The following is an 11,982-nucleotide window of genomic DNA, read 5'->3' as shown; positions in this document are numbered from 1 at the left end:
ATTTATTACTAATAATTCAGACTCCACCTTCATTTCATCAGAGATATTGTTAGCACTCAGAGGTGAAGAGTTAGAAGATCTACACTCAGAGCATCTGCAAGTACCAGCTCACAACATCAATCTCCTACTGAAGACTGACAGTCAAACTGCCATGGATAAAATTTGCTTGATGATGGCAATGGAAAAGAGCAGAATAATCTTTTCTTCATCCCTAACTCTGCAAGTCATTTCAGGTCAGGGTAAGAAAATTCAGTCCATACAATTCCCATTTTCAAAACATGAACATGCAGCACCAGTTTTCAGGAACTAACCAAAGCTGATAAGGATTTTCATAGTTTTTAGATCAAAAAAGCCGAAAAGTGACTATAAAAAAGGTCAGCAGACACTTCATCCACTGACGTGTTGAATGTTCAATACAAGCCTAGCTGCTCAAGTTTGACAGCATTCTTGTTTTATATCATACTTCAGCACTGCAAAATGATAAGGAGTCTGACAGCTCAGCTTAGCAAACCATGCAAGCCCAATTAGTCACCCCCATGATGCATATTTAGAGGATATATCTAAACCCCACAGTCCGTGATAACTCACAGCACAGAGCCCATGAGAATTTCTCAGGAGTGGTTCTGTCCCTGCTCAGGCTCACCGAGGAAGGGTTCCTTCCGTGGGCAGGGAGTGCAGGCTGTCAGAAATCACCATGTGCCATCTTTGTGTGCACACACAGCATTGCACAACCCCGAGCCCGCGGTTGGATCCTGCTGCTCTCCACTGGACTGTGTGCACATCAGGCTCCTGCTGCAGGGAGCTGAACCCGGATTCGAGGTTCAGTGAGAGCACGCTCTGAGCTTGATCCTTGTCCACACTCCTCTCTCACCCCCTGCAGAATTTGGCCACTGCAAATGGCACACAGATGTCGCCGTGTGGAAATGGATTCAAATTCTCCTTTATTTGGAATGGTTTTGATGCTGAGCATATTTATTTAAACGGAATCTTCACACTTGGTGATTTTTCTTCTTCTAGATTCTGTGCTGGACTTCAACATCTCATCTGCAGAGCTGTAGGACCTTCACAGTTCTGTCTGAAGATGGTATATAAACACGAGGCTGCCACAATGAAGTTCCATATTTTGAAAATTAATCCTAGGGATGTTATACCATTTGCCCCCCAAAATTAATATGTCTTATTTAGCAATATGTAAAAAAAAGATAATATGTCCCAAGTACTTAAAAATATATTTTCAAAAGCAATACACTACTACTGATGAACTTCTCAGAGACCCCAGTGATGGGCACCACAGAAAAGTAACTGAGGAAATTGCTGACTGTGTTCACCAAGGATTGAATAACACACAGCAACAAAGTGTTAGGACACATAGGTAAAAATAATTAAACAAGAGAAGACATTCATTATCTAAGCTCTGTCTAAAAAAAGCGAGAACCCTCTAAGAAACATAACATTTCACCCATGTAATTTAAAACTGTCTCATGGAACTGCACTGATGGTCTTAACATCAATACCTCCTAGTGTTTTGACCTTGCAAACTTAGTAATACTTTATAAAAATAAATATAAGCTCTCCTTAAAATTTACTAAAATCAAAATAAAAAAATAGATAAAAACCACGAACACAATAAACCCTCACATTAATAACTACATTAATCAGCATCAGGTTTGTCTCCAAAGTGATTATGATTCTTATCCCTGCTACTACAATAAGGTTGTAGAGAAATTATAGCAGTCCTTCGATATTTATAAACCTTAGCCAGATTTCCAAATGAAATTAATTTGTGGCCAATTTTTACCTCCCTGCATTTTGTTCAACATCTTCCATTAGTTTGTCTTTATGCTGTACCATTATCCAAGTTATCCAAGTGAATTGAAATGCCGAATATAGAAAAGGACTTTTAAAAGTAACTTTATAGAAGAGATTGAACACACATACACAGATATCCCCAGGAATATGCTCTCCCTTCAAGGAGGATGACATAACAGAAGCCTAAATTATTCATGTGAATGGCAATATTTGAACTGAAATACTAAAGAGATCTCTGCTAATTTTATACCACTTCTATAAATTTAGTTAATTACTCTGAGTCTTGAATAACACATGGAGCAAAGGATTTTGTTTCTTTTTCCATGTTTGTCCTTGCTTGTATGCATTTAATGATATCCTCCATGCATTATTTTATGGAATAGGGAAGTCTGCTACTGATTTAAGATATGGGAATATACTCAAAGGTCCACTAATAATCGAACTTCTGACAAAACTTGCTAGTGGTAATAGTATATATACATATATATCTGTCTCCACTTACACACAGTCTGTAGTTTATATTATTGCAAAAAACAAACAAACAAACAAACGAAGTATCATTCAGCAGAATTGTGTCCACCAGAGTATATTAACACAGATTTTTTGAGCTTGTGCATCACCAACAGGTTCCTTTGAGGGTTTATAGATATTGCTCAGCTTAGCCCTCCATTTCACCCACTTTTTGACTCGTTGTACCATTTATTTCCCTAAGCCTGCAAACATCAGTTGTTTCTAAAGACTGATTTTTGATTTGGCTCACCAAGGCACTGCATAACAGACCCCATCTCTCAGCTGTTTTTACAGAGTGCTGCAAAGGCCCTGTGGCATTGCATAGCTCTGGGTAAAGCTCTGATCCCAAACACAGTGCTGCAGTGTCAGTGCCTCAGAAAAAACCAAATTCTCTTTGGTGCAACTTCCTTTCAATGCAGTGACACTATTTCCTATTATGAATTTACCTTGGCAGCTGCTAACAGAGGGATCTCTGCAACATGCACCACTGCACACTGTAAATATGCCCTCCAGTATGTGTGTGTACATCCATTTTTCAGTCTATAATACCAATTGCAAATATTGGCATGCATGCTTGTGGTGTCTGTGTTTACAAACTGTAAAGAGGCTTAAGTGTTTATCCCCTTTATACACAGAGATATCCTGGACGTGTTCAGACAACATGGAAACCCTACTCTGGCCCCTATGTTCATACTTCTCATGGTACAGAGTGCACATGGCTTTTCCTTTACTGACTTTCCTTAGGGGGAATGTCTAAACACAGTACTCTTAGTTGTTCTCTGATGGATTTGCTTCCCAGAGAAAAACTGTTAAATAAAATGAGAGATACTCTTCTCAATATCTTTTACTTCCTAGTCATATTGGTGTTAATGAGCCTCTTATGTTGCAGCTAGTCATCTCCAGTGCCTGACTTATAATGTCCTGCTTTGCTTGGGTTCTTCTAAATGACACTTCAAACTTTGAAATGAACAGACCAGAAACAGACCCTAAGTCACCTATTACTTGTTTTGCAGTAAAAGCATAGGGATTGCAATGGTGGGTAAAGCATTATGTATTGCTCCTCTACAATGCACACGCTACAAGACAGGAGAACTACTCATGTTAATGAAATGGCTTAAAATCTCAGTTATTATGTGATTTGATTTTCAATTAATGAGTTTTATCTAAGCATTAGTGAGTAAAGGAATGGATCAATGGCTCTGTGTTTGACTAAGATCTGGTAAAGAACATAAAAGGAGTTGTATCCATATTTTAGTCTTTAACTATAGCTTTACTTTAGATAGACTGTATTGTATCATATTATGAAATATACTTATTGCAGCTTTTTGAAATGTAGTTCATCTTCACATAAGTAAGAGAACACCTGTGATATTAATGAACAACTTTTAAGCTGAAATTGATCAGTTACCTCACATTTCCATAGAAGCTTTCAGATAAAAATCATGCATTTGAATTTGCACAGGTCAAAATTCAGGGGCAATCAGAATGGTACTTCAGCTGAATCCCATGCCAAGTGTCCCAGCATCACTCTGGAGCTTAAGCATGGCTTCAGAAGTGGCCAAATGACCAGCCAGAGAAAAGTCCAGCCAGAGAAAAGTCCAGCAGGCAGCTCCTTGAAAATTTGCATTTGAGCACTCACACAGAGGAAGTGCTGTAATTCCTGACAATTACACCTGTTTTCCTCCTTCCCTCGAAATGAATACTCCCTACTCCAGTACGGCACCAGGTGGACTAGACAACCTTGTGCATGTCTCTATAAATTCTTCATTCTGTCTTTTCTAACTATAAATGGAGACCCTGATTTCAGTCATTATTGCACCCAAAATTAACCAAGTTTGCTATCACATTTTATTTGCATTCTACAGTGGGTATCTATGAAGATAAGATATGATGGTCTCATTTTATTTTATGAAGAAGGAGATTCAGAAATCACGAGTAAGATGTGTAAATAACATTGCCACCATGCAGCATTTGATCATGTAGGGTTGAAAAGAATGGATCTGAAAATGCTAACAACTCTTTTACTGAAATATTTCATTCAATTCAATATTGCAGAGGTAGAGAGTAGGAATATGATCCTGTGAAAAAGGAAGAGAAACTATAGAAAGAAACATGAGGGTTTCCAGGTCAAATGCAATGGCAAAATCTTCTAACTTTTCTGTAAAAAAATTTAAAATAGGTACATCAATAAATTCTTCAAACATATATTTCTGTTTATGCAGTCAATTGTATGGATTTGATCATAAGGAGGTTACAAAAATAAGACATGTTACTCCCACTAATTTTTAAAATATACTCTCCCATGTCACCTATGTATATCTATTGAGTGAATGGAGATGAAATACAATTTGAAGAGAAATTATTTATTTTAATAATTAATGATGCTACTAAATCAATTTAGCAAAATATTTGATATTATTTTTGAATGTCTCATACATTTTAACACATTTTATAATAATTTCTAAGAAGAAATAGCACAAGATAAGAAATTTAATATGGCAAGAGTCATAGTCCATGAATCAACCACTTAGTAATATCAGGATTATAATATTCATGACATATATGAAATTTGAACATTTCAGTCAAAAATACAGATGTAGAGAATCACTTCTGATGGTGCCTCAAAACTCAATTAAAGGGGTTAAACTGAACTGTAAACCGGTTTCAGCCTAATTTGTGATGACCAAACTGGGATGTCTCAGAGATCACCGTGCTTCCCTGAACATGCAGGAAATGTATATGAAACCACAGCATAGCAACTGTTGATATAAATTGATTTTTAGTCGTAAGTAATACAATGATTCATAAAGCATATTTTGCTTTTCGTAAGCATAATCTCTTAATAAGCTTATGTGTGTTACCCACATGAGTTTACCATACAATTTCATCATTACTTTAATTATGTATCATTTAAATCCATTATAATTTTTTATTTTTTTCCAGACCTCCATCCTGGAACTTCAATAATCACCATTAGAGACAACGATACTTCCTTAAATTTTCACTGCATGTATATACAAGTATCCTGTAGACATCTTCTTTTCCTTGTTAAATAGTGCTAAGGTGAATTCTACAGAGCTACACATCAATGAAGTTGCCAAAGGTATAAACTCATGACTGAAACGGAAAAATTCTTTCCATCAAAACTTCCAGTTCAATTTCGTTGTGTCACCTTTATTTAAATAGTTGTACTCTTAAAATTCAGGTTCAGGACAACCAGCATATTTTCTTGCTTTTGTTTGCTGCTTAGGTAAAAACTATGCTTTTTATTTTCCTCTTAGTGTTGAAGTTACTTCTTCAAATCTAACAGAGAGTAGATTTTTATTAGATATTAGGAAGAAATTCCTTTCTGTGGGGTGAGTGAGACACTGGGACAGGCTGCCCAGAGAAGCTGTGGATGCTCCATTCCCTGGAAGTGTCCAACACCAGGTTTGACAGGGCTCTGAGCAAGCTGGGATAGTGGAAGATGTCCCTGTCCATGGCAGGGGGTTGGAACTGGATGATCTTTAAGGTCCCTTCCAATACAAACCATTCTAGGATTCTGTGGTTCCATGATAATTTTTCATAAAACATAATAGAAAACCATATTTGAGAGAATTTCAAATGGGCATTTAGTCCATTGCCTTGCTACAGAGCATTATCAACAGCACTTAGACCATTCTCATGGAGGTGTTTAATAACTCAGTGATGGAAACTGGACAATATTCCTCAGCGACCTAAAGGAGAAATTCAGTACCTGTTCAATATCCCTCTCTAATGGCTAACTTCACTCCATTTTCAACATAGTTATGACTCCAAAGACCATGGACACAATCCCAGTACCTGCTTCCTTGCAGAAACTCTTTGAACCCATGTGGGATTATGGGATCTGCTCTCTTAGTCAAAGACTCCGTTTCTCTACACCCCAGGGTAAAACACTATAAAAGGTTAATTTCTACACCCCAGGGTAAAACATTATAAAAGGTTAATTTCTACACCTCAGGGTAAAACACTATAAAAGGTTAATTTCCCAAAGTTTTATAGCTGTAAATAATTGTTTTAACATACATTCTTAACTCTCTCATTGCTCTTAAGATAAGGAATATTAAAAAAAATACTTGCATATCTGTCCTTTAATGTCTCTAGAGTTAGAAAACACATAGATTTTATTTTTTTAATCATAGGTAGAATCCCAATAATTTTTAATGATGAAATAGCTGAAATAACCCTAAAATGGCCCATGTGAGAAGAGGAGTCCCTCAAGGAAAGGACCATATTACTAACTTACCAATATGAAAGAATTCTCTTTATGTACCCCTGTGTTGTGCCTGGTCAGTGGCATAACTGCTGACCTTAAATAGCATTTGATTTCTTCATTTTCACAAGCAAAATAGCTACATAGGCAGGTGCAAACTCAATTCTAACAATTTGTATCAGGTGGAGCTTCTTTGGGGTTTTTTTGAGAAGCTAATTATCATCACTTGGCCTAAGGAGGAAAAAAAAATTCACTCAAACTTCCTGCTCAAAAGTCACCCAGAAGTCTCTTAAATTGTGCTTATCCCACAGTAAACAAAAATTTGGGAAGACTATGCCTAAGCAAAAATTCTTCTTGCTCACTTCTTGACATTTCATCAAAAATGTGGAAAGAAGACTCCTCCTAGAGTGTAAATAGCTGAGGGAAAGTCAGAGCATCCTCTATTTACCTCTGCACTTGCAAAAGAAAACAAAAATGTCTGAAGCCCCACCTTTTAAGAGCCTTGTGAAACAATCTGGGAACTGAGCCAAATTCTGCTCTCTCACTATATAAGACTTGGGAGCAGACAGGTATTTCCTCAGAGGCAGGTAGTTCGGTGGTTCCTACCGGGCTTCCAGAAGATGGGTAAAGGTGGTGGGACACGGATACCACTGTGGATATCAATACTAGCCCTGGTCTTCATACAGATCGAAGGTAGGAGGATTCACTTGCTTGGAATTTTTACTGTTTTAAAGAATTTATAACTTGCTTTGGAGTTTGAAGCATCTTATTTTTTTTTTCTTGGCTTTGTGAAGTTAAAGAACCTGTTACCTTCATGCAAGATTTTATTTTCTGCTTAAAGAGCTTTCCTTCCTAAGGAAAGGAAATTAACTCTTTTGAAATTGTTGTCCTTTTTTCTCCAGTTGAAATCTGGAACAGCTCCACTGCATTGAGTGGAACTGCCTCAGAATTTGAATTTCTACAAAAATGCCTCAAGATTTGCATTTAGCTTTTAATATCCACTTCAGTGTGGTATAGCATTTCTAAATTACAAACCAAAAGGTGCACAAGTACCTCTAGAAAAGAACAAATCAGTGGAGGAGTATGTCTGTGTGAATTATTAAAGATTCTGTTTATCAGCTGATGATAGAGTATTGAAAAAAGGAGGATTTTACTTGAAAATCATCAGGCAATAGATTTTAAAAATTCATTTACTCTTGCTTATGAGGTTGCATAAGAGCTTAGCACACAGGGTTGGTTTACAATGGGCTGAAAACAAATGGAACTACTATAAATATTCTGCAGGAACTTAATAGTCACAGATGGATGGAAATCTCTTTAACTTTTTTTATTTTTCTTTTTTCATCTGATAACTTCCTTTTAAGTTTAAGGTAACAACAAGGGTTAATTTTAAATGCATTTTGGTCTCAAGTGCAGCTCTTATTGTATGACTTCATATTTTTCCTGCTCCTAGGTAGTTGCAGAGTAAGTTAGGTGGTGATGTCAAAGAGCAGCCCATGACAGGACTGCAGATTAGCACAACGTGCAGTGGCAGCAGGGACCTGCAGTGCTGAGACAGCAGAGCCACGCAGTGTGTGTGGAGGGAGAAGCAAAAGCTCTGTGAGGCTGGGCACTGCACGGCTCCTGCCATAAAAGTGGGCACATGTCCCCTCACCCCAGTGTAGAGGCCAGGAGGGGACTGGCAGAGCTCCCTGCAGCTCTGCTTTCAGCCTTGGCCCCTGCAGTGCTCCTGCCCTGAGCAGCTGCAGCAGAGGCTGAACCTGCCCTTGCAGTTTTCTCTGGCCAGAACAGTCTTCACCCCAAGCTGCTCTCTGAGCTCTCACTAAACCCTGCCTTGAAAGCCCCTCTGGCCCCTGCAGATAATGGATGTATTCCTATTCTGATGCTGCAGTGGAATGGAATGGAAAATGGTTTATTTGCTTTGGGGTGAAATCAACAGGCACAAATGTGTCTATTGGAAAGGTCTGTTTCCTTCTTTGTGATGTGGCTCTTGCATTTATTTTCCTCCTGTGGCTTATTACAAAGAGTGCTTGAAACTGTAAAATGCAGAGTAACTTTGGCCTTGACAAAGAACAGTCCTCTAACCCTAAAGTGAATTCTTCCTGTACAAAAGGAACTTATTTTAAAGCCCTCTAGCTAGAAAAAAAAAGATTTTGCTGATGCTTAAAGCACAGAGTCATCGTAAAACCTAACAAATTTAGGTCCTTCATCTGAAAAGCTTATATGGGAATCCAGAGGTATACTGTGACAGAAGAAGGCCCCTCAAGTCACTACAAACATGTTTTTGGTGGCTTCCCTGCAGTAATTTATTACCCAAAAAATTAAAAAACAGAAAGGCAAAGGCTGAAGGAGTGGTGTTTGGCCATCATAGGTCCTGATGCATTTCTTACCTCCCGTACATAAACATCTTTGATTTTTGAGTGTTGCATGTTTAAACAGATATAATTGAGACATTATGAGGGAACTCAAGAAAATTGACATTCACATTTCCTTTTCTACTCTTCTTGATGCAGTTCAAGCCCAGGGTGGTGAACAACCAACAAAGTCAGAGTATGTTTCTCCATCTCTCCTGCAGCGACAAAACTGTAGGTATTTTTATGCTGATCTCTCTCTAGGGTTTTGTTAAATAATAGTTAAATAAATAGTAAGATTACTATAGTATTTTTATATTACTAGAATAGTTTTATTCCTAGCTCAAATATACCACACACATTAAAAGAGAAGCCCTCTGTACAATATATCCAGTTCTCAGCCAGTCTCTGACTGCTCTAAGCTTGAGAACTTTGTCTGAGATCTGGCCCAGTGGATCTGCTCTGCTGATATGATACTGTTATCTAATCTTTAGCTTCACGAAAGGTACATAACTTGTATCTAAAAGTGTATTTTCAGAACAGGTGTGTGTTTACATGCATATCACCAAAGTACTTGATAGTAGGTAATAAAAGGCACATTTTTTTACACTGTGTCACTCACGATAGAATAAGAAAACTGTAACTACCTTAAACATTGAAATAATTAAGTACTACAAGATCATGCATGACACATAACTGGACAGTGCAAAATAAGGGTGGAAGGATCCAAAGCTGACTGGTGTATTAGTGATGACAGGCTGAAATAATTGATCATTAAGTCTACCCAGCTAAATATGTGCCAGAGATTATTTAAAAATAGCTGTTGTAATCACTATTGCAGTACAGTGGTCTGAGGATCATGTTGCTGCTTTTGAGTTCAGAGTATCAGGACCAGCATCAGATAGGAGTCTTGAGCAAATGATGGAAGAGAGCACTAGAGTCTGTGCAAATTAGCTGTTAGTGAAATTTATAGAAAGACAGAACACAAAGCATTGTGTAAAAACCACCAATAAAACCTTGTGGAAACATTCCCCTAGAGTGTAACTAGCAGTAGGAAATGTTATTCACTAAAAAGACTAGGCAATCTCTACCCATGTTTTAGCACTTCAAAAAAGGTTAAACCTGGTCACTTTTTCTCCTTTCTGTTTTCTACCAGCTGTCAAATCCCAAGGAGTGACAATCATTCCATCCTTTCCAAACACACTGAAAGTAAAGGGTAAGTTAAGCAAATAGCATGGCTCAAATATCTGTGCTCTTGTTAATGACAAAGAGCATGGCGTGAATGAAAAAGTAAACAAATTGTGTAAGGTCCTTTAGCACCATAAAAAATTAGCAGAAAATTAATCATCAGGTAGTGTGGATAACCTAACTGTGAATACAATGCTTTGCCTCATTGTTTTATGATGCAGCTGTAAAAAGAAATTTAATATATATTTATACATGCATATATACTGTACGTATTTTTCCTCAGCATTATATATATTTCCAGTAAAGAGAGGAAAATACTAGTGTGCTGAAAACTGTCAAGACACCTTATCTTGGGAATAGGGTACAATTCAAGCAGGCCGAGTGTAAATGTGGAAAGGGACTGGGAAGATAATCAGGGATATTGGAGCGTATGCTTGCAAGGAAAGGAAGGCTGAAAAGAAAAATTTCTATGAGGAGCAGGGAGGTTGAACCCCTTCAAGGTGAAGTGTAATTTTGGCACAAGAACAACCAGACATACATGGGATGGGAATATGTTTTGGAAGATGTTAAAAAAAGTCTTCCAGCCGTTCAGAGGTTGTGGGTATGAGTGGCCTTCTCAAGTAGAACTATCAGCTAGTTTTAAACTAGCTTTAAAATGATTTTATGGTGAAACTTTAGGACTCCATGCATTTAGGAAGGGATTTCTAGGATAGGGAAGTCATCAGAACTAGAGCACTGGATCTAGTGACCCAGGGGGTCTCTTTTGATCCTAGGCCCTGTATCCCTATGAAAGCTGACCAAGCACAATAATAAATAATGACAAAAAAATAGCTTGATAAAACAGAAAAAAGAAGAGGAGCTTTTTGGGCAGAGGCTGGTGAAAGGAGGGATAAAGCATCTACAGGGAGGGTATTACAAAAATTACAGGAAATTCTTACTGCTTATTTTGAATCCACAGCTGGCAACCCCTCTCACAATGGCCGTGTGTGCAGCACATGGGGGAACTTCCACTTCAAGACCTTTGATGGGGACATCTTTTACTTCCCTGGGGTCTGCAATTACATCTTTGCCTCCAACTGCAAGTCTTCCTACGAGGACTTCAACATCCAGATTAGGCGTGCAATGGTGGAAAATGCTACTGTGATCACTCATGTCATCATGAAGCTGGAAGGAGTTGTGATCGAACTGACCCCCAGCTCTGTCCTGCTCGACAACAAATTGTATGTTCCTGCCTTGTTCCCAGTGGGCTCTCTGGCCAAGTATCTCCTTTCCCTCATCTGATCTCACATTGCTCCCGAGCAGAGGGAGGGCTCAGGTTCTCCCTGAAGTAGTAACAAAATAAAAAAGGAGGGCTTGAAAGCAAGCTAATTGCCACTTCTGCAGATTATTCTTGTGGCTGTTTTGTTCAGATGAGCTACATCCAATATGCTGTCCCCACTGCTTCAATAGTGTATGCATGCAATTAAGTCTATAAGCTGCATTCTTTACACCTGTGAAGTTAGTATTTTCCATTATTTTACCACAGCAGAATCCCCAAGAGGAATTTTTGACAGCTTTTGTCTTTGCACTGAACAGTGTGTGGTAAAGCAGTGACTGCTCTTTAGCTTGTACCTGAATTTAAAATTATCTGTTGCACTGACTTTGGCATAGGGTGTGAAACCTATCCAAAAGTCCAGGTAAATATTTGGGCAGCTGTCCCACAGTGAGTTGCCTGTTATGGCAGCTATGCACAGTGAACTAGTCTAAAGGTTATCTCGGTTACAGCTTCCTGAATGGCACTCGTGTCACAGAAAGCCTGGAGTCTATCCCTTTATTAGCAAATGCTTCAAGAAGTAAATAGCAATATCCTGAAGCACACTGGCTGCAAAACAGAGCCTCCCAGCACTTCTT

General features: G+C 38.2%; 1 protein-coding gene across 1 annotated transcript in view; it reads left to right on the top strand.

Moving 5' to 3' along the window:
• The first annotated feature begins 7,173 nt into the window (after nt 1-7,173).
• MUC5AC (mucin 5AC, oligomeric mucus/gel-forming) overlaps nt 7,174-11,982 on the top strand; it is a 47,403-nt gene continuing 42,594 nt past the window's right edge. The window contains exons 1-3 of the mRNA XM_088166695.1: nt 7,174-7,246; nt 10,061-10,120; nt 11,051-11,312. Of these exons, the coding sequence (XP_088022821.1) occupies nt 7,174-7,246; nt 10,061-10,120; nt 11,051-11,312 (395 nt within the window). The remainder of the gene's footprint in view (nt 7,247-10,060; nt 10,121-11,050; nt 11,313-11,982) is intronic.

The sequence above is a fragment of the Sturnus vulgaris genome, chromosome 6 (assembly GCF_052056855.1).
Source record: "Sturnus vulgaris isolate bStuVul1 chromosome 6, bStuVul1.hap1, whole genome shotgun sequence".
NCBI classification, from domain to species: Eukaryota; Metazoa; Chordata; class Aves; order Passeriformes; family Sturnidae; genus Sturnus; species Sturnus vulgaris.
Note: the sequence above shows the minus strand (reverse complement) of the source record. Positions and strands in the feature narration are given on the sequence as shown.